The sequence below is a fragment of the Excalfactoria chinensis genome, chromosome 7 (genome assembly GCF_039878825.1).
Source record: "Excalfactoria chinensis isolate bCotChi1 chromosome 7, bCotChi1.hap2, whole genome shotgun sequence".
NCBI classification, from domain to species: domain Eukaryota; kingdom Metazoa; phylum Chordata; class Aves; order Galliformes; family Phasianidae; genus Excalfactoria; species Excalfactoria chinensis.
In genome coordinates this window covers 5,664,156-5,686,545 of record NC_092831.1, presented here as the reverse complement: position 1 = coordinate 5,686,545, position 22,390 = coordinate 5,664,156, and the positions used below count along the sequence as shown (strand labels likewise).

Genomic DNA, 22,390 nt, shown 5'->3' with positions numbered 1-22,390 from the left:
AAAATGAGGAGGTTCAAGCAACTCTGACTCATTTAAGAAAAAGGATGTCTGGAAAGAATTTTAGAAGTACTCTTTCTGACTTAAACACACAATTTCTCTAAGCAGGCAGTTCACAGCATCTATGAATGAAGAAAACTCAAAGCTTACATTACTCACTTTTCTTCCATAAATACACAAAATCCTCACTGATATGGCTGGTTAGATATCATAGAAGCACTGTCAGGAACACAATGTGTGACGTGCTCTCAAACTCACCATCACCTATTTATTTGCTGAGCACATTACATATCCCTCATGCATCCCAAGAACGTAACCTCCTATCCAGTCCCAAACAGCAACATCAAGAAGGGGCCTTACGGCTTCTAGGCAACTTTAAGTGAGGACAGAAAGAAATTTATACTTTAGTTGGTTATTCCATCGGGTTTTGTTTTGTAATTAAATGCATCATTCCACGATTACCTTGTGAGGATACAAAGCAACAACCAGAAAAGACAGTTAACGTATCTAGTTTGCTTAGAGAATTTTATTGGAATCTGTTACGACTTTTTGTTAAGAACATTCTCCTTCTCACCTGCTTCTCTACAATTTCACTCATGTAAATTAACAACTGGGTTGGTTTCCTCCTGCTTTTTGCATTGTGAGCATCCTGTTATTTCAGCTTTGAGCCAATTCTGTAATCCAGAATATTCCATCTTGCTGCCATACGTTAAAAGTGCACGATGTTTATTGCACAATTTACCTAAATGTTTAGAAATACAATTTAATGACATTAGGACACTAATTCGAATTTGTTAAAAATGTGCAGCTGCCAGTACAAAGATTCTTGATCTGTTAAAATAATTGCTTTTAAATAAATACCTAAAGGATAAAAAAAATGTTTGTGGCACTTCAGTAAATTAGATCATCTTTTATTGCATACTACAATGCTTAGATCGATACACGCTCATCACTAGCAACAGATATGCTCACAATCATATCATACTTGCAGGGCAAATCACCTCAAACTTCCATGAGCTGTTCATGTTAAGGTGTCAGTCGTTTGGGATCCCGTGGGAACATGGAGGTCTGACGAACATTATGCAGCCCTAGGTATAGCATAGTAACTCTTTCCAGCCCTACAACAAATGGAAAAAAAACCAAAAAACAGAATAATGTCATTTTTCTCTCCAAAACTCTTAAGAAACTAAATGTAATTTATGGCTAAAGCCAGCTTCACGCAGTAGTGTGAGCAAAGAATGATGTGTACACATTAACACACCTGACTACAGAAAGGAGTCAGATCCAGAAATTACAGGTTTCACATACAGTACCTTCTGATACAATACAGATTTCACTTCGAACACATGTTGATAAAGCAGTGGTACTAGAGATGCAACCCTCTTTTGAATCACTTGAGACTTTCAAGATGGCATAGAAAATTGAAATGAGAAGGGAGTAATTGGGAGAAATTTATCTTGAACATGGTTGCAGAAGTACAGAACAAACCAGTCTTAAGAGCTGATACCAAGTACTTCAAAGATATTAACTGTCATAAGCAAGTACAGTAAAAAACCTCTTTGGGAAGCTTATTCCACTCTGCAGTGCAAGCATGCAGATTCAGCAGTATGAGCTCATGTAGCTGTTTGCTGGTATCTTTAAGATAATAAATGCTTCCCTGGGTGTGTTCTTTCTTCCAGAAACCTCAGAAGTTATGTGTATACTGCAGAATATGTATGGACTTCCTAACCCATGGGACTACATACACACTCCAGCCATACTGACATGAAACCAAGATGCCTACACTGCTCTGCCCTACGTTAAGGCTTCCAGCTAAAACAACTAGAAAATGGTTCATTTCACAGCATCTTCTGCTTGGCTGATACTTGGCCTGATCTATGGGATGTGCCATGAGAAGCATTTACCCTGCAGAGGAGATGCAGCTTTAGTTTCCTTGAGAGCAGCTGTGACTGGCCTAAATGATCCTGGATTATCTGCAAGTGCTGACGATCACTGATGCTAACACCATTTCAGTATTTCAGAGCAGCTGTCTCAAAAGCCTACTGTATTTCAATGCATTTACTAACAGAACATACTTAAGAAGTTGATCTCTAAACACGCCAAGAATATACTACACGTACTTTAAAAAAAGGCAAATGCAGAAATACTGGATCAGGTATTGTTATATATATATAGTTATGTATATATTACTCAGTACGTAACAAAGTATCCTGCTTCTGTGTGCACAAAAGCATTTCATTCTACGATGAAAACAGCACCTGTTACTCAAAAGTTAAGATATTTAAAAGCTATTTGTTTATTTCAGTATTAAAATGCTCACATTTGAGACAAGAAGCCAGTAGACATCAATACTTCTGCTGAGACGATTACCACCAGCCAAAGTTGACATTCAGTCAAATCACAGCAAATAAAGACAGAAGCAGTCACTTGTCTTTTTTCCTTACTACACAACAGCTTCATCAGACGTGCTGAGATAACAGTGACATCTGGTATTACTAGGCTATGATATCCATACACATATGCAGTAATTTCTTGCTTAAATTTTTTTCTTTGATCAAATTTGAAGATAATCTGCTAGGCTAGTAAGTCAATATATTTTCACTTGTGATCATCTACCCTTTCAACTTGTCAGACTGTGCCATTAATATTTAGCCAAACTATTTCATGATGATGTTTACAGTTTATCTTCTCTCTCTAAACTCCCCAAAATAAACAGTTCATACATTTACCTAACAAGACCACTGCTTGCACTTTTATATTGAGCCCTGCTTGGGACCACACTGAAGTTAAGGTCAGGTCAACAGCAAACAAAATGAATACGTATACTTACCTATTCCACCACCAGCATGTGGAGGTGCACCAAACCGAAAGGAATCGATATAAGCCTTTATTTTCTCCAAATCTAGAGAGGAAAAACATGCATCTGTTTAATGAACCCCATGCCAAACACAGAAGTGAATATGGGACTGCATGCACAACAAAATATTTACCAAGGTAATTTAAAAACTAACTTTAGCTCATTAAACAGATGTAAGCTATCCAGAACAGTCATGGAAGTTATGTCCTTAATAGTTTTATTCTATTATTTTATTAACAGTTTAATAGGTAAGGAACTGTATCACTGAGCACGAGCTAGGCCTAACTTATAACTTATGGGAACTGCTGACTTCTTGAATAAGCTGCAATGAGAAGTAAGCATTTAACAATCTATTTTTCCCTTTTGTTACACTGGAAGATACTCCTTCCAGTGTATCCTCGTACCTTCTTGACACTTCACTTGGTCATCCACTGAAAGCATAATTTTAATCTATAGCTTACACTCCTGATCTTCATTTAATTTCATCTACTCTTTTATCATCAGCCAGCTTTATCTGAGCCTTCTTTTTTAAAAACGAATAAATAAAAATCACCACTTCTTGTTTATTCTCTCTCAGTTCAAGATTTAACAAGTGACAACTAATTCTGCTGAAGTACTCTGTAAGATGTTTGTGAGAGTACAGAGAGGCAGAATACAGCATGTCTACCTCCACTCTATGGCAGGTATTTCCTGCATTACATCCTCTCAAAAGGCCTTGGAAACAATCCCTCTTCATCAAAGCATTGCTGGGAAACTAGTTAGTTTGTTAATACCAGCGATATATATTAAAACAGTTAAACAGCATTAAATGGATTAACATCATGCATGAAACAGTACCATAATTTTAGCATTACTGTCACACATTAAATTCTGCTCCAAAGTCTTCCTCTAAATGAAACAAACCCAATGATGATTTATAATCTTTTAAATGAAGCTTTATGTTGTTTAACTTGTTACCAATGCCATGATGCTTGGCTCTTTCTGTCAGCAGCTGAGGATCGTGAATTCTCTGAGCTCCAGACAAAATCTCTTCCCCTCTCATGAACATATCGTAGGAGTTTGAGTTTTTCTGGAAAGACAAGTACTAGTTAATTTCCTATAATTTCCTATCTACAGTTACTCCATTCTCAGAGAGCAAACATATACCTCTCAATAACTTCATTTATGATATCCAAAGCTACGTAGTAAGAATGCAACGTGTTTGTGATCTGCCTTAAAATTACAGTACACAGTTTTCTCACATTACTTTGGAGATGATTGTTTTTAACAACTGAAGTTCACCCCCACACACTTTGGAAAAAGGTTACATTCACATGTATTTACCCCACAAAAGGTGCTGAAAGATATTTGTGGTGGATTTTGGAATAAACTGGGAAAGTTTCTATCAATGTGAAAAAAGTGTATTTCTGTTTAAGTGTCTGTTGCCCTCAAAGAATGTTTCTGTCTTGTTTTGGTGATGGCAGCACAGGAGATCTCTTCTGGTGACCATGCAGAGCTCTTCATGAAGTCCCTTCAACTTCACCCTGATTTACTTTCCCTGTATGTCTTTCACTGGTGAAGGGTCACTGCAAACACCTTATGGGCTATGTAGCACCAGCCTGATCTTGTTATTAGCTTAACTTCAATTACAGCAGAGGATCATACAAAAATACCTTATCTGCTTTGTTAAATCACACTATACACAGAATAATCTCAACTTCAAAAAAAAGATCACTACAAAACAACCCACTGTCAACAGAGAATTTTACTTACAGGATTCACAGGATCTGGCATTGTATAAAAAGGCCTCACAGCAAGAGGGTATTTGTCAAGAATGTAGAAGTCCGTGTCATACTGAAAGACAGTGATTTCAAAAAGTTACTGCAAGTGAAAATGCTGTAAAGCACAAATTACAAGAGGGAGATGCAACCGATGAATCTTTGAAATCTTAAAAAAAATTCCAAGCAACTGCATAAATTTGATAGCATTATCTTCAAAGATGCTACACAAAAAAGCAGTACATCACTTTTCAGTTTCCCAGCACTAACACTTCCATGAATTTAAGAATTTAACATCTTGCCAAAGTTTGTTGTTGGATTCTTTCCCCCCCAATGATATAACCTTCTGCTAAAGATTTAGACAGAATCTGGTTTTGTTTTTTGTTTGTTTGTTTGTTTTTTAATTCTCCTGCAATCCCTTTTTTTGAATGTCCTATCCTGTTTGGTGTACTCAATAGCAAAAAACATAGACGACTGAAAATGGTTTGAAAGAGATTATGAAGGATAAGGATAAAAATGCTGGTCATTGAAATAAGCTATAGCAAAAATGGGGATGCAGTCAGCCAATTAAGTCATGCTTCACTGATCACAAACTATTCACAACTGGTGCACATTGATACTGTTTCCTCAATCAGTGCATAAGAAGTTATTTTACATAAAGTACACATTTATACCTACTCACTGATTCCATGACATCATGCTTCTGATTCAATTAGAAACATGTTTATTATAAAATAACAGTTACCTTCTCCTTTACCAGACGTCCCAGGAGCTTTTCATTAGGTGTGCTGAAAAAGATTCTCACCATTAGAATTATGTGTCTTAAACTTTCACTTCATAAAACAAATTTCTTTTGTTCTCAGAAGGTTCAAATTCCTCCCACTTCATGTCAAACTATTTTCTTTTGACCTCGGATTTTACATGAATAGCCTCAAGTAGAAGAAAGGTATATATACCTAATCATATATACCCAATCATTTATTTAACAAGAGACACGGACATAAGTACTGTTTATTCCTCTCAAAGAGAATCTTTGAGCACAGCACCAAACTTATGCCTTACTACCACTTTCACAAGATTGAAACATTTATGTATTGCCAAAGTACCTCAGATCTTCTTCATCCCCCATCTCAACGCCTGCCTCCCTAAGCATGGCCACAGCTTCACGGTATTCCAGCCTCAGAGTTGGTTCCAAAAACTTAAATGGCTCACATGGGAACTGTTTGTTCACTGTCTGAATTTCAGTTTGGAATCTATATACAAAGAACAAGAACAGAAACAAAATACAAAGTAATCAAGAAATTCACGCTTCTTGTATATAATCATCACTTTGCACTGGCAATACAATCCTGCCACAAGAGGTCCCTCTTGCAATATACAACCTATTTATTTTAAATTATCTCCTGGAGAAGTTCTGTATAATCCTAATGAAATGTTTCATCTAAATTAATGCAATCTACTTCAATGATATACAGGTTAATATTTTACTACTACTTCTCTTTTATTCCTTTCCTAAGAAATAATTGACTAGGTCAAATTTTCACAGTAAAACCAACTAGAAACCATCCCTTTGATTTATAACATTTAGCTGGGCTCTCCTTTGACTTAAGTAATACTCTGTTTTGAATACAGAAGAGAAATTTCTTTCCAGATTGATAAAAGATAAGTATTTCTCCCATTTTTAAGCAAACAAAAACCACTTCCTAAACTTCTGGCTTGTTGTGTTGTTTTTTTTTTAACCAGTTAGGAGTCAGAATAATGGACTTTGCTGCTGTCATGGCAGAGATGCAAGCTGTTACAATAAATTTCCTTCAGGAAAGCTATTTTAAACAGTTAAGATTAATTTTAAAACAGAACAATCTGTCTACCTGAAGTGGCATAACAGGAAGGATATTTTACACTAATGATGGATTATTTCTATTAAGCCCATTCAACAGTGAACATCGTTTTTGTGGTGCAAGCTGGCATACTGTAGAAGATGCAACTTGGGCATAAAATAGACAGTGTACGAGCATTAGTGAACTTCTAAAGTCAGTTAGAAAGGAACAGTTAAGAAAAAAACACCAATGTTTGAAGTTCTCTTGTTGCAAATCAGATTACTAACGATTATCTGACAGGCTGAGGATGGAATGCTCACCCATTTGATACCACAGTGCAAGACAGCTCAAACAAATGAAGTTGCTCATGAAATGGAAAATGCTTTTGTTACCTCTCCTGAAGTCCCTTAAATATCTGCACCAAGGTATCTGCAATCTCTTCTACCACTTCATGATAGTGGTAGTTAAAAGCCATTTCAATATCCAGACCAACAAACTCAGTCAGGTGTCTATGTGTATTGGAGTCCTCAGCTCTAAAAACTGTAAAATAAAACAACAAAAATTCACACTGACCTGAAATCATAATTCTATCTTGAAAAATAACACAGATAATCAAACACACCAGCAATTGGACGAGACAGACAATGCTGTTTATAGACAAGACAGCTCTTATTGAGAAACAACATGAAAGCTTTCTGCCTCAAAGCATCACTCGGAACAAACAGTAACAGCATTATTGTAGCTGCGGTAGTTAAAGGGTACAAGATAGTACCTCTCTGCGAGTCTTGTCTATCTCTTGTCAAACCAACAGATAGAAGTGGAAAAAACAGACAAGCTGTCAGGCACGCAAGCACTTACAGATTTGAAAGCTACCTTTTTCAGAGGAAACAGACTTCTGCATGTGTGAGCTGATTTTTTTTTTCAGGTATAGGACTGATATAAACATGCCTTCCTACAAAACCATGACTCATGTGTTAGTAATTAACAAGTCACTTAAGGTCTGAGTTACTTCCATTTTAAAATTTTAGTGATAAGTTCTTATTGTGTTTTCCAGCACTTCTATCTCAAATATCTTTAAACCTGTCCTCAAGGTCTAAGAAAAAGTTGCTGCATTACTGCATAGAAGGGCAATGCCCTATTAGCATATGAGGAATGGTGTGAGAGAGGAAAATAATCCATCTGGATTCTTTACTGACAGCCTGGTGAGACATATGCATTTTCCAAGCATTGCTGTTTGGTACGTGTACAAGAGCAAGGGACAAATCCATGTTAATAAACGATCTGAAGTACATAAAATTTAGCTTCCCTATTTAAGTGTTTGCTACCAGGCAACTAAAGCATGCTTAGTAAGTAGCAATGGCTTTGGTAATTACAGAGCTCTTCCAGTGCACCTCTTTTCTTCTCATAGAACAGAAGACACTCTCATTTCAGCATCTTAGTTTTGTTTCAGCAACTTCCCTGTCAACTTTATTCTTGTTAGCTGCCCCAACTGAAACTTGTGTTTATTAAGTGAAGCTATAGTTAAGCAAGCATTCAAAACTTTCAACATGGATATTACTTTCCTTTTACCACAACTGCTACAAGCCACCAATGTCATCTTTACAATTTGGATAAAGTAATGCTTTTCTTACCTGGTCCAACACAAAAAACTTTATCAAAGTCAGCACAAATGCACATCTGCTTGTACAGCTGTGGGGACTGAGCCAGGTAGGCACTGCTTTTGAAGTATGATACAGTAAACACATTGGCTCCTCCTTCGCTGGCAGCTGCAAAGCAAAGCTTACAGTGGTTATTAAAATAAAAACGTGGGGAAAAAAAAAGTTAGAGGTAGACAGACTGATTACTGGGCTTATACTGAAAGGAAAAAAATACATTAAAAGAAAAAGATAAATTTGTATTACTAATGCTTAGGCAAGTTTTCTGACTCAGCACTGTCAGACACTGTCTTGCAAACCTGCAAATTGAATTGGGGTGGCTAAAAACGTTACAATTCCCAGCTGTCCTTCACTTTAGGGTGAAGGCAGCAGAGAATGCATGTTTGTACCACCACACCTACGTGCAGTCCACCATTTCTGTGGAAACTAATCTTTATCAGTGATGAAAGCTTCAAAGACAGTTAATTGCAGAGACCAAGATCAAAGCACACATCCTGTTTTTCCAGGACTGTCTCCCTAGCAAAGGAGTGGGCAAACATCTGAAGTGTCTGAAGGCACTAACAGAACTCACAGACAAACCTGGATTTACCAGAGGACATTTGCCAAAGGTACAAAGGTATCTCCCTGTTCGAGACAATTACCATTGATAGATGCCTCTAAAGAATGCTAGCCAAGAACACATGCTCCTATTTTGAATGAATCCCTCATAGTAAACAGCCTACCAAAACTCACTGTACGTTTCTCAGTATATGATAGTGATGGTTGCCTAGCACACTTATAAAAACAGATCAGAGTGAAACAATAATTAACAGTTCTTAAAGATTCTTATAACACTATGTGCTACTTATAATTACTGATAATTCCACTGCAATTAATCTTCCTTAAATTACCACTACTCCCACTGAAATAATTTCATTGACTACTCAGTTAGTTTTGAACAGAGGTTTACATGGAAAATCTCAAATCTTAAAACAGCAATAATATGTAAATTAGAAATTTAGTAAAGAATTCAATCGATTTAACTTGCTAATTTTGCAAAACTTACCAAATTATCTCCTAACAATAGGATGCTTGCTTTCAGTGGCACACTGCACAGGAAGAGTAGCACACTTCCTCAAAGGAGCTACATAAATAAACTACCTGGGAGACTTTAAGACTTCAAGCTATTTTATCAGCATCTGTAGGAAAAGTTACCTAATCTTACAGGTCCGTGACATTTTCCATGTTGTAAGAATAGCTGCTTCCATGTATTTTGTTAAAAAGCCCTAGTTTTAGCTCAATTAAGAGTTGCCTTCAAAAATATAGATACAGAGGTATAAAATCCTTGTTGAAGAATAATGCAAATTATCAAAAATGCCATTTTTCACTAAACTAAAACTTTAAATGCACTGTAGAGTACATAAATCAGGTATAAATAGCATTCGTCTTGTCATTCTTTTAACATTCCAAGTCAGGAGAAGAATAAAGAACAACCTTGACTTTGCTTTGTTTGCTCTGCTGTATCTGAATTAGAAATAGTTTTTTAAAGAAAAAATAATATGTTTGTCAGATAGGTTCACTCAGCAAATCTGAAAGAAGCAGATCTGAAGCTTCTGGATCAAAAACACATTACCTGAAATGATTTTGGGAGTCTGAATTTCCACAAATCCTTTGCGAATGAGAGTTTCTCTAAAGAGCTGACAAATACCAGACTGCAGGCAGAAGACTGCCTGACTGGTGGAAGTCTGCAAGAAAAAAATAATGAAACCTAAGTTAGGTTAAATCTTCCCATTATGTTCTTTTTTATGGACAGTTGGGAAGATGCATCTCTTGTCTTAGGAACACCTGGCTTTTGTGTTTGCCTGAACAGATAAAAATGCACACACAGTCATTTAGTACAACCCCCCCCTCCCAAAAAAAAAAAAAAAAACAAAAAACATACAATTTGCAGCATATTCAGTTATTAAGGATATGTTACGGTCAACTCAACATTTAAACAGTCACTGATTTGTGTCTTGCTTCTGAAAATAAAGAATTTATAGTAAGAAAATGAATAAGAACTCTAAACCTGTTACAAACCTTTCAGCACACTGAACTAGAACCACTGCAGTAGGACACAATGCGTAACAGTAAAGCCCGTTATTTGTATGAGGCCAGAATGTTCGTGTTCACTAAAGCACTACGAAATGCAGTGTTCTTCATGGAAAAAACATAGCCCTGTGCTAACTACCTAAGTCAGGGCCATAAAAACCACCTCAAAAGCATGTGTGAACTCAGCAGCATTTACAACCGTTCACATAACTTCTGATCATACAAACTGCAAATTCCTTTTCAGTGTTTACTCCACAAGTACATTTAGCTAAAAAAGTGACCAACTCAGGTTTTATTTGTTTATGTATGTGACACAGTTAAGTCACTTATCTGGTTAACAACTACCTGTGCTCAATGTTCCTGTAACACACTTGGGTTTTAGTGTGAAGGGAAAAACAAAACAAAACCAAAAAACAACTTTAGTAGATGCTGAAAACATCACTATACGTCAGCACTGAACCCGTATCTGATTTTGTGCTCGCAGGGTTTAAGAACTGGCAGTCAGCAGCCTACGAGTATACATAAAAACCAGCATGTTCTCATAAGAAAACTAAAGAACGTTTCTTTATGGCAACCTGCGTCACAGCTCTGTTTACTTCTCTTTTCTGAAAGGTACCCAGCTTTTCTCTCAGGGTAAGGAGAACCTTGTGGGCTTTTTCACATGACTCTTACCAAACCACAAAACAAAAAACCCAGTCAAAACAAAGTATATAAGCACCCAAATTTAGACAGTCTGTCAGTGGATATGTTGAAATAAAGCTACATTCAACGTCTCTGGAAGATAAAAGATATCCCTTAACTGAAAAACTGAAAGAGAAAACATTTTTAATACTGTAGATTTGTAGTAATTTGGAGTGATTTGCAATCAGAGCAGATAAAGTATTACAGAGGTTGAGATCAGTAAATAACTGCTGGCAGTTCTCTGTCTGACAGCAGTAACCACAGCCACGACTCCCACTACTTTCAAAACTAAGGAGAAGAGGTTACAAGCAACAAATACAAAAATGCCCTGGAACTTTTCCACTATTCTTCCCCAGATGCTGCACAGTCAGAGATATGCCAGGACAAGAAACTCAGCTCCAGTTCTTCTCATGATTTGGCAGTGTTACACCAGAATGCCTCAGTGATTCAAAAGGATATATACATACTTTCATACACACACACACACACACTTATATGGTTTTGTTGTTGTTTTTTCAAGCCATCTCCTACTTAGAAATGTGAAGAGACTTTAGAAGATTATAATCCAGTCACATTTAGGTTTACCAGAATGGCTTTTGATAAACCGGACCAACTTTGAAAGATGCTAAGAAACAGTTGCACAACACTGATTTGAAGTGAGGTAGTAACAGTGACTCCTTGCCCTTCTGATGAACCAACACCAGTTTGATGCCTGAGTAGGTAAGAATGTGGCTCTAAGACACATACTCTTATGAAAAAGAGAAATGGTATTTCAATCTGAAAGCAATTACTTGCTAAGAAGTCTGAAAGTGTGCACAGAGTCAACAGCTAATACATCCCTACTGACAACAGTTTGTGAGCTAGCAACTCCCCCTTGCTGTAGTGAGGATGCAAAGACGCAGTCTTCCTAACCCTATTGGTAATGATAGTTTATCTTTCAAAATAGCAATTATCAAAGCAAAGTTTTACAAATTTAATTAATGTCCTTTGTGGTGGAACATTTAGGACAAAGAGGGACTGAAGAAAATCATTCAAGACAGCAAACTAGGGCAGTTGTGAAAAACGAATATGGATTTTTAAACATCTTAGCCTTCAACATTTCAGTACGACATTCTTTCCTGTATTGTTCACACTTATAAACTCTGACACGCATATACCAGTAAATTCTTGTCTAAGACAACAGCAAAGACACTACAGCCTTCAAATGCAAAGCAAAAACTGAAACAAACATATGCCACTTAAATGTTGCTGTTTAAACTTAGTGATTTCATGGGAAAACTCATTATTTCTAATAATTACTCTTTGTTACAGGCAGCAGAAAAAATGTTTAACACTTTAAGATTATAAAAGAAAAATAACTATGTTCTATTTTGCACAATCAGCGTCATGTGAATAGTAATACCCATGTAAGTTACCAGACAGACAAATGTATTTCAACAGAACTGAAGGCATTTAACACCTTATGAGATCATATCTCACAGAGGTGTGATGAAGACGCAAATGAGCAAAGCTGCAAACTTCTCTTCCCTCTCACATGAGCTGCTGAATTTGTTCTACTATCACTTCACTTTTGCTTTTTTCTTAACCTGCTGTAACTATCTCCTCTTCCACCAGAATCAGGATTTGCCTTCAGTAACAATTTCTGCATTTCGGATTGACTGAAATCAACTGTTTCATTCAAATTCAGTATTACTTTACAGTGTAACAAGAGGAGAATGTGAAGTTTGTTGCTGAAAGGATTGGGACTGTGTTATTTCAGCACAACAAAATCACTGCAAACTACAGCAAACAGCATATCTGGTTGTCATTACAGCTTAAAGTCAGTCAGGAGACAACAGCTTTTTCAACAAGTAAATCAAATTCAACACACTGAAATCAAGCTTAAAGTAATCAAGTCAACAGGAAAAAAAACTGCATTAAGATCAATGTATATATAACAATCTGTCAACCATGAGCTACTGAAAGTACTGTTTAATGGTTATACACTACCCCTAAGCAGTCTAAACAAGGTAATATTGGCTCTAAAGAACTATGCTTTGGTCACAATAAGCTGTGCATTAGCAGACATAATTATAGCATCAGGACTGCTGAACATGTATAACTCAAATCAAATTTGGACAGATGCTATTAAGATAAAAACCTTGCTGGACATCAAAAAATAAACCAGAGCAAGGCTATCAGTCAGGTCTATCGCTGCAAACTGAGGAACCTCCATTGATTTTTTCTTCAGAGCAAGACATACTAAAAAGCAAGATCTAAAACAACACAAACAAACAAAAAAATTAAAAATTAAAAAAAATATATCAGTACTTCACATATTGGCTTGTCTTTATTGCTTTACTGCAGATATTTTTGATGTATGATCATTTAACACTTTCTTTGGGTGTTTTCACATATATGAAAAGCCTATGTATGGCTGAATGCTGCAGTTAAGCATAGCAGAAAGGCAGAAATTCAGAAACACAATCCAACTGCCTTTTTGAATTCTTCCAATGAATGATCAGTTAATCAAACACATCTAGTATTAAATACACTGATATTCTTTATACCATCATGAAAAACATATATTTGGGTCAACAGCAGTTTTCTTACAGTCACCTACAGATATGTGAAACAAAATCTCATCTATACAGGGACTCTCAACTTTACATCCCCAGTTTTTCTACTCCAAAGGATATGGGATCTATATTTTAGGAATTAAAAGATGAGGAACAGATTCTTCACAAATTATCATTCCTCAGAAAGGTCTTTTTTTTTTTTTTTTTTTTAATTGAAGTCTAGCCATGGCCTATGCATTTCATTTGTTAAGTCTGCCTCCAAAAAAATCAGTATCTTTATTTTTGGTACTTGATTACTTTCTTCTTCCTTAAAACACCAGAGCACTGAGGAAACCCCAAAATTAGATGGTACATGCATCTGTGGTTGGGACTTCCTCCCATACTAGTAGGAACAGATCATTACGGCAACTCCATTAGAGCTATTCTGATCAAGTTTCACCTCAGTCCAGTAGTCTGTCTTTCATATAGAGACAGAGTTAATCAGAACTCAAACAAAAGGACGAACATTGCTGAATGAATGGTGTTCTAATGACTGGAACACACAATACTCACATACAATTGTATAATTTAGGAAAGGTTATAGCAGTATTCACTTACCCTCCAGCTAGACTGGTGACAACTTATTTTCCATGACTACACTGGCAGAGATACGTAAAAGAAGAGTCACAATAGACTAATGGATATGTCCAGGCAAATCTAGTACTTGATCTAATATGTGATCCAGGAGTTGGCAACTCTGCCTGCAGCAGTAGGGTTGAAATCTGATGATCCCTGATGTCCCTTCTAATCCAAGTCATTATATAACTCTATGTGACTATGATATAAGAATTTTAGCCCATCTCTTTGTTTCATGTCCTGTGTATATTCTGGCATTACAGTTTTTTTGTGTGTGTGTTTTTTTCCACCTTTACTATTTACCTTGATTTACTCCATAGAAGCTCTGATCTTAATTACAGTCAACCAAACTTCCATGCTATTACTTTCAGGTTGTATTTTAACTGTTATTTCATTTTCTGTTACTCCTCTCATCCATTCAGGGTTGGTAGTTCTTTCCAACTTATTATACACATATTTCATTTATTTAAATCATTTTCTTAAGTTTCTCTGGTGTGCTGTTAAGTATTCTTTGGCATCATCAGAAGTTCAAGCAACACTTGAACTTTTAACAGTCCAGAGTTCTCTTTTCAATTTAATACACTCTGCCTTACCATTACTCGAAGCTGATGATTCTTTAATTCTCAGTAGTACAGAATTCTTTTCATCAAAAACTTAAAAGATAGAGATGAAGAGACGAGTACAATGAGATATGGAGTATCTTGAAAAGTAATCACAAATTGAAGCTGCTCAGTATCACATATGATAAGGTCAAGTGAAAAGCCATTATATCTTTGTTCCAAATGAAATGATTTGCACAAGTAGTTTTAATTGCTGAAATAAGTAGATCAGATATTCAAATGCTTTAAGCATCTCTGTGCCAGAACTTTTCCAGATTTTCCAATTTAAAAATGATCTTTTTGTTTTACTTCTCAGACCAACAGCTTGGTTTACTGAGAAACTACCATTATCGTAACTTTGAAGGCAGGACTAGATACACCAAAACACACTGTTGCATGGATTAGCACAGTGAACAACTGCAAGTGCTCACCTGCAAGTAAACAGGCAACAAATCTCATTCCTTACCCTCAGGTCAATGACTCTGTTGTCCAGTCTTGTATCTTGGTTTACGGTAGCTCTTCCATCCTAAACAGTTGTGCAAAAATACATAATGAATATATACAAACCTAAAAGGAAAGTATTGGAGAAAAATGTCCTTTGGTTAAAGGCCAAGAGATACTTCTCAATTCAGATCTTCTAGATCAGTCTGAAGAACATCCAACTGCTGGTACAGCAAGTTTTAAGCTATAACTTCTCCACAGTCACAGGCAGAAACCAGCGATGAGGGTCTAGAACACCTAAGACTAAAAGCCCACTGGTTCTGACCTATTACTGCAGTTCAGCAGAAATCAAATCTGTAGAAATTTCTAATACAGTTCTGGAGAAACATAATGGAAATAAACATAACAGTGGAAGCTAATAACGGAATAATAACGAAAGCTAAACATAACAAAAAACCAAAGTCGCTGCATGATGGAAGCTGCCAGGCTTTCCTACTTTTCTTCAATTACAGATATAATAAAATGTACTCGAAGTTTTCACCTCCTCGCCTTCCACTTCTGGCCGAACTGCATCATCCAGCTGTAAAGGGAGTCGGGGTTCAGCTAAACTGATGACATAGATCTGAAAGTGAGATAGGAACAAAAATAGCATGATACTCAGCACAAAAGAAGGTGTGATTTACAACAGGATATTTCTGGCATAAACATGAAACAGTGTTTGCATAGGCTGTTAGCTGGAAAACTGATTTTTTTCACAAAGTCAATGTACATGGGTGCAGTCCCACGGTAATATTGGAAGCGCTTAAATCTGACTTCCTTTCTCAAAGATTTATTTTTTTTCCCCTTGGCAGCAGAAAGGTACCAAGTTGAACAAGTACAGGCTGCCTGAGGGACAAGCCTACTGGCATGAATGCCAGGTCTAAAACTGCTAGATTTCACCATTTCAGGTTCTGATTGCAGCAGGCACATCTCATTCTTTTTGTTGTCCAAGCACTGTTTTACTTACCATCCGAATGAATCTGAAGGAGCTATTTCAGACCAAGAATTTATGAGGTAGATAAAACACACAGAGAATGCAAGACACCCTGCTCTAAAGCCTCGTCAGAGCTAGTTAATTTCACATTCTTCTAGAAAAATCAAGCATTTGACAATTTGCACACATATTTCTTCAAAATCTGCACATTTTCCACAGTGCTGTTAGCTAAGAACTACCTTCCTACAACTATAATAACCACTTTACTGTTGAGACAACTGTGTGTTTGTGTAGCGGCTTTATAAGCAAACAAAGGTTTAAATGCATATTCTGTTAACCAAATTATAAAGCAGCACTTCTTCCAGCCCTATGACACAAGCTATGGAAACCTTGGATTTCAAGAGCTTCCATATTGGTGAGTCAGTGCTTTATGCATTCCATGCCATTTCACTAAGGGGAAAACAGTAACTTCCCCAAAAAGAAGAAACTTCTCATTTGCACCTAAGAAGTGTCTGACTTCTTATTACAGTACCTGCTGCACTTAAGAATTACAAGCATTCCTAGCCAAATCGATCCAGGGAGATTAACTTAATGTTAGTATATTTTAAGTGGCAACTAAAATCAGGACATACTGAAAATCAAATATTTTAAAAACATGATCATCTCATGTTTATGTATGATATACAGAAATGTGTAGTTTAAAGGAGCTTATTTCTCTGGTACTGGACTACAAAGTTGATATATGTGGAAAGACAGACAGACTAAATAGATAGATAATCCCAGACAGTGTTCAGTTTGCTTAAAAAATTACCCTTTGAACATGCAGCTCAACATCTTGCTGAGTACAACCTCCGATTTTCTGATGTGCTTTCCTCACAACGCCTTCTACATCCACAATGCTCTCTTTGTTGATGCTGTCAATAAAGATAGTAGCCTTACTAAATTTCATTGCACACTGCACCAGATTCAGCACTTAGCACTAGCATGTAAATGTACTGTATGGACTGCTAGAACAACAAAACAGAATTAAGAATTTAGATATTTATTATACATAATCAATGAACAAATAAAGGATGTCACTAAAACATCACCAGCCACAATAAATTCAGACTGGGATGGAAGAATTACAAGGGAAAGAATTATAATTAAGCTTAGTAATTGCTCATTCTTTGTGTGTGTATACATAAACTGACAAGTTGCATAGTTCTTTTTCTAGGCCACATACACTCTTGCATGTGTCAGCTGATGCAATTATCTGAAAGATGGGTCTTGAACAGCAGAACAACAAACTGAAAGGAAGTCCTAGATCTAGAGGGCAAAAAAAAACCTGACTGAGTTTGTTTAAACTATCTGACTTGTTACTGAAAGATGCAAGATGCTCCTAAGTCAGTTCTTTAAAACAGAGGACATCTTAACTACTCTCCACTAACAGTCATTAAGAGTATATTAAATCACTATATAACATCTTTAAAATCTTCCAACAGTATGAAATAAAGTATGTGTGTTATAAGCAAACAATAACAGAAGTCTTGAGAGTGATAGATGAAAAATGAAAATTGCTCATATGAATTATTTAGGTACTGTAGAAAATTACTGGGTTTAAATCCAGTACTTCCTGCAATTGCACCTCTACTGAAGATACAGTTTCACTCTGCCTCTTTGTCAGCCTGCTTACAAAAGATAAAATATCAGAAAATGCTTCTTTCCTCTTTATGAAAATTAAGTTACAATTAACTTTATCTTTCACATCTCAGGCATTCTTGAGATGACTGGAAAGCACCTTATGTACAACATTTGACCACGCAAGCCCTTCAAAAGCAGAACAGTAGGCCTGTCATGAAACCGCAACCAGTAAGAGGCAAGCAAGGACACAGGCAAGCTGTCCACTACTCATTTTGGCAAATCAAAAAGCAGTTAACAATCTTCAGGTTTACAAAGTCAGCTTCTGAGTTAGTAAGGTTCCTCTGCACACCCAACAAACCCCCACACTAACAAACCCCAAACTTCTTCCATAAAGCTCAATTAGGAGGTACTAAGATAAATATTTTAATGCACAAAACTCATGGGCACTAATCCCCATTTAAAGCAGAGAAAGGCAGAGTTGCAAGTAGGTGCAAGCTACTGCTGGTGGTAACTACAGCCCAAATCACTTGCATCTCCATTAGTTTATCTAGCACTTCCCAGAGCCACTCTAAGAGCTGTGAGTAAAATCTAGATATTCTAAACTGATGGTCTTTTTGTACAGCTACAGTAAAACCACACGAGAAACTCATCAGGATTGAAAGGCTTCTTTTTAGAAATAGCTGTTTGGAACTAGTTTCTCTCTCACTTTTTTTTTTTAACCCGGTTAAACAATGAAGTCTATCTTTTCAACTGCTGAGAGAAACTTGGCTTTCATCTCCAACAAAGCCTTTGTGGTATGACCCAGAAGGAGCTGAGATATGAATGCTAAGTGCTGCCGAGTATGACTAGTAGCTTATTCTGTGTTCTGCTATGCCTGATGTGTCATCAAATGCCTTGGGTTGGAAGTGATCTTAAAGATCAGCCAGTTCCAGCCCCCTGCTGTGGGCTGGTTGCCCCCCACCAGTTAAGGCCACCCAGAGCTCTGTCCAGTCTGGCCTTCCCTACCTCCAGAGATGTGGCATCAGCAGCTTCTCTGGGCAGCCTGTTCCAGGGCCTCAGCACCACCATCCATAAGAGAAGCTTAACAGATCTTTGGTTTGACTTAGAACAAACTGCTTCATTTCATAAAGTTAAGTTCAAACTTAAATCATTCAACAGACTTTCTGAATAATTTTGTTAACACAAAATTAAAAAAGAAATCTGACGAAGTTAATAATTAACAGTTGGAAATTCAAGCAACAGTATTCTCAAAACTTCAAAGAGTCACTAGAAATGAATCACAAGGAACTGGGGAAATAAACCTGCCAAATTTCAGCATTTTAAGTGATTAGACTATTTCTTTGATAGCAATACTTTCAGGTGATAGAACTTGTCAGCTGCTCTAAAAGGTATACAGACCACAGTGCTCTATATGCTTAACCATGAGCTAACATCATCATGTATAAAACTTCTGAGTAGTACGTTTTTAAAAGAGCTGCACTTGCTCAAACCAATATAACATACAAAACAAAGGCTGATCGTAGGCTTTAAATCAGAACTCATTTAATAAGGGATGAGAATCCATTCATCTCATTAAAGAGACAACGAATTCAAGAAAGACACGGGGAAATGATGGTTGAATGCACTCTCTCAAATGATTCTGTTTAAAACTGCTTAAAAAGATTAAGGCACAGAACACATCATGCTAAAACATATTAGGTCTAACTACAATTTCCCTCTGCTTTTCAAATAAATCAATGTATAAAACAAACCAAGCTTTACACCTATGCTAATGCACTTTCCCCTCAAACGATTCTCTTCCACTTCCCTCACTTTTTTCACCAATGGCAGCAATCTGGTTGAAATTTAAAGTTCTGAATCTGCTGAATAAATCCCTCGTGCTTTTACTGCAAACAAAAAAGTGCTGTAAACATACTGAAGAAAGTTCTACACATTGCAAAAACTGTAATAACAGATAAAGGTAAATGTGCTGTATGACTCAGACCACTGATCCCATGGCTGAGAACCTGTTAGTGAAGTCACTGCAGATCTGTGATCAGAGTACATACAGAATTCAAGATATGCAAAATTGTATCAGATCAAAAATACAGGAAGAAACTTCTACATCCCTGTAACTGCAAACTCTGCTTTGCAAACTTGCCTAAAACTTAAAAACTTTGCAACTGTGATTAAACATGGCTTTTTTCTCCCCTCTCTCCAGCAACTGTATTTCTTGGTCTAGAACACCCTTCAAAAACTGTAACATCACTTAGTATTTTTTTTAATATAATTCCATGTATTTCAGTTCAGTTCCTACCTATGCAGATACCTTTATGTAAATTTTCATGTAAATGCCTGGACACAAATAGCACTACCAAGTTTTCTTCTGTCTATGAATTTCTTTGTGTTTACAACCACTCATAATCTATTCTAAACTTCCATCTGATCAACAGAAAACGTGCTTTTCCTCATTTGGACTGCACATCCAACCAAGTTTACCTGCATCACTCCTATGCAAATAAAACCTCGTGTTTTGAATTCTGTTTGAACTGAGCTCAGCAAGATCTAATGTTGGAACAGCCTGCATTCCCTAATCATCATTCATCAAATGAACAATGTAAGCTGAAAACGCTGCTTTGATCCCAACAGGTAATTCTAGGAACATTACTTAAATGGTAATTTCAGCTGAAATTAGAACAAGAAGATGCTTTAATTAAATAGTGGTAACTACAGCATAATGTTCAAAGCATTCCCAAAAGTAGCAGCACATTTTTTTCTATTTTTTTTAAAGTAATATTCCCCATGGTAACTAAGAACAAAACAAAAAGTAAACAAAGAGCAGAAAAACTTGTCCAAGTGGCCATCACTTCCATCTCCAATTCATATTACAAAAGTCTTGAAAGTAAATTGGAATGCATGAAGAAGACAGATTACATCTTCACACTGTTTGATCCTTAAAAGAGTTATCTTAGTAATAGATTCATAATGTCCAAAGATAAACGCTTCCCCTGCAGAAGAAAATGTTCCTTTATGCTCATTAAAAAAAGAAAACAAAACAAACCCAAGACTATAAATATGAAAACATCCACTAGAGGCGTTACATCACTCACATCTATGCACGTCTATTAGCCAAGACTCTTTCAACCACAGGGTTGCATCACTGTGGTTTGTATGACAACACCTTCCTGCTGCAAGCTGAACCCCTGGGGACCTCCCTGAGTAAATCACAATATTTGCTTGATCAAAAGTCTGAAGAATTGGGAGAAACTTCACTATTTATTTCCTTTAAGTAGAAAATGTTTTAATTGTGAAAGCATCTTCAGATATTTTCTTTCTTGTTTTTTTCTTCAAGACTGTTTGGTGTAAGCTGACTGCACAAATCACAATATTAATACTATATTAAATCTGGAAGTATAAGTAATTGTTATAAAATAACCAATTGTAGTTTATGTGAATGCAAGAGAAAAATGGATGCAATACAACTGACTTTAAAAAAAGAAAGAGGTCACTTTTAAAATAGCTGAAATTACACACAGGTGCTATCAGGCTGGGACTTACATTACTGATTTATCTTGGATAGAACAGACAGGTTTCTTTAGCCTCACAGATTTACCTGACTACAAATTCTTTCAGCATGCTACTTTGTCATCAGCCTTCTCTGATTTGATGTGTATTCAGACACAAAGGCAACAAAGAGGACAATATTGCAGTAATAATCTAATTGCTAGCATATATTACACTAATGGCATTTTATTCCTTTTTCAGAACCTAACAACAGAACAGGACGGAGAACTGCATGAACCCCTGTTAAGTTGGTTATCTACCATGATTCCAAATTGATAATTTCTCACCTTCCTGAATATTAATCTTGAACATATGGAAAATCTCAATGTAAGTTCGGCTAGAAACTCTTCATTGTCAAACTCACAGAAATCTCTTTAAAACAGTGGTGAACCAGTGTGAAGCATCTCTCACAAAAAGAACTCACATTCTTAGGATAATAGAGATAAATCAGGATACGAATATTACAGTTGAGTATGCAATGTTGTTGCTAGACCACAGAAGGTTGTGAAAGCCCTGTTTCCAGGTGCCAGTATCTAAAAGAGGAACTGGTTTATTATGAAAATTTGTACAAAAGATGTTCATCGTTTAATCAGCTTTTACACAACCTTAATTTTTCCTTAAAATTCACAGTGCAGAAGTTCCCGAGCTGTTTTAAATAAAGTTCCATAACCATTATCCTAATATGTGAAAGTACCACATGAAACAAAGTGAAAAAGTTTAGTTCCCATAACTGAATGAAATGTAAGGTATTAAAGCTGAATATTTTCTTTGATAAATGTTCATTTCCTCGCGTAACGTGCAGGAAACAAAAGGAGATGAAGAACTGAGAAAGGCAGAGAAACAATACAGTTATTTTTAGGCACCGAAGATCAGCTTCATCTGCTAATAATAACAGCATCGTTCCACAGCACGTGAAAACGAGCAGGAAGGCAACTAAAGACACAGCTCATACTGTCATTGTGCTTCAGGTGGCACTGACGTGGTAACCACCAGTGCACTTGGAAGTCAGGGAAGAGCAGCCTCTGAAGAACAAGATGCAGCTGCAATGGTGGCATCAGACAGAACTGAGAAAAAGATAAAACACTGGAAAAAGTGAGAGCGCAGGAGGATATTAATAAAGCAGGTTTGTTGGTGGGAAGGAATGACTGCACTAATAGTTTTTAAAAAAGAAAAAAAAAGGAGCCCTCAAAACAAAACCCAAGAA

General features: G+C 36.5%; 1 protein-coding gene across 1 annotated transcript in view; it reads right to left on the bottom strand.

Annotated features, from left to right (window-relative positions):
- Positions 1–385: 385 nt before the first annotated feature.
- The window catches only part of DARS1 (aspartyl-tRNA synthetase 1), a 35,222-nt gene continuing 13,217 nt past the window's right edge, over positions 386–22,390 (bottom strand). The window contains exons 5-16 of the mRNA XM_072341622.1: positions 16,832–16,934; positions 15,589–15,669; positions 15,073–15,132; positions 9,696–9,807; positions 8,060–8,194; positions 6,821–6,968; positions 5,718–5,864; positions 5,357–5,399; positions 4,607–4,687; positions 3,812–3,923; positions 2,828–2,899; positions 386–1,115 (exon numbers count right to left, since the gene is read on the bottom strand). Coding sequence (XP_072197723.1) covers positions 1,024–1,115; positions 2,828–2,899; positions 3,812–3,923; positions 4,607–4,687; positions 5,357–5,399; positions 5,718–5,864; positions 6,821–6,968; positions 8,060–8,194; positions 9,696–9,807; positions 15,073–15,132; positions 15,589–15,669; positions 16,832–16,934 — 1,186 coding nt within the window. The 3' untranslated portion in view covers positions 386–1,023. The remainder of the gene's footprint in view (positions 1,116–2,827; positions 2,900–3,811; positions 3,924–4,606; positions 4,688–5,356; positions 5,400–5,717; positions 5,865–6,820; positions 6,969–8,059; positions 8,195–9,695; positions 9,808–15,072; positions 15,133–15,588; positions 15,670–16,831; positions 16,935–22,390) is intronic.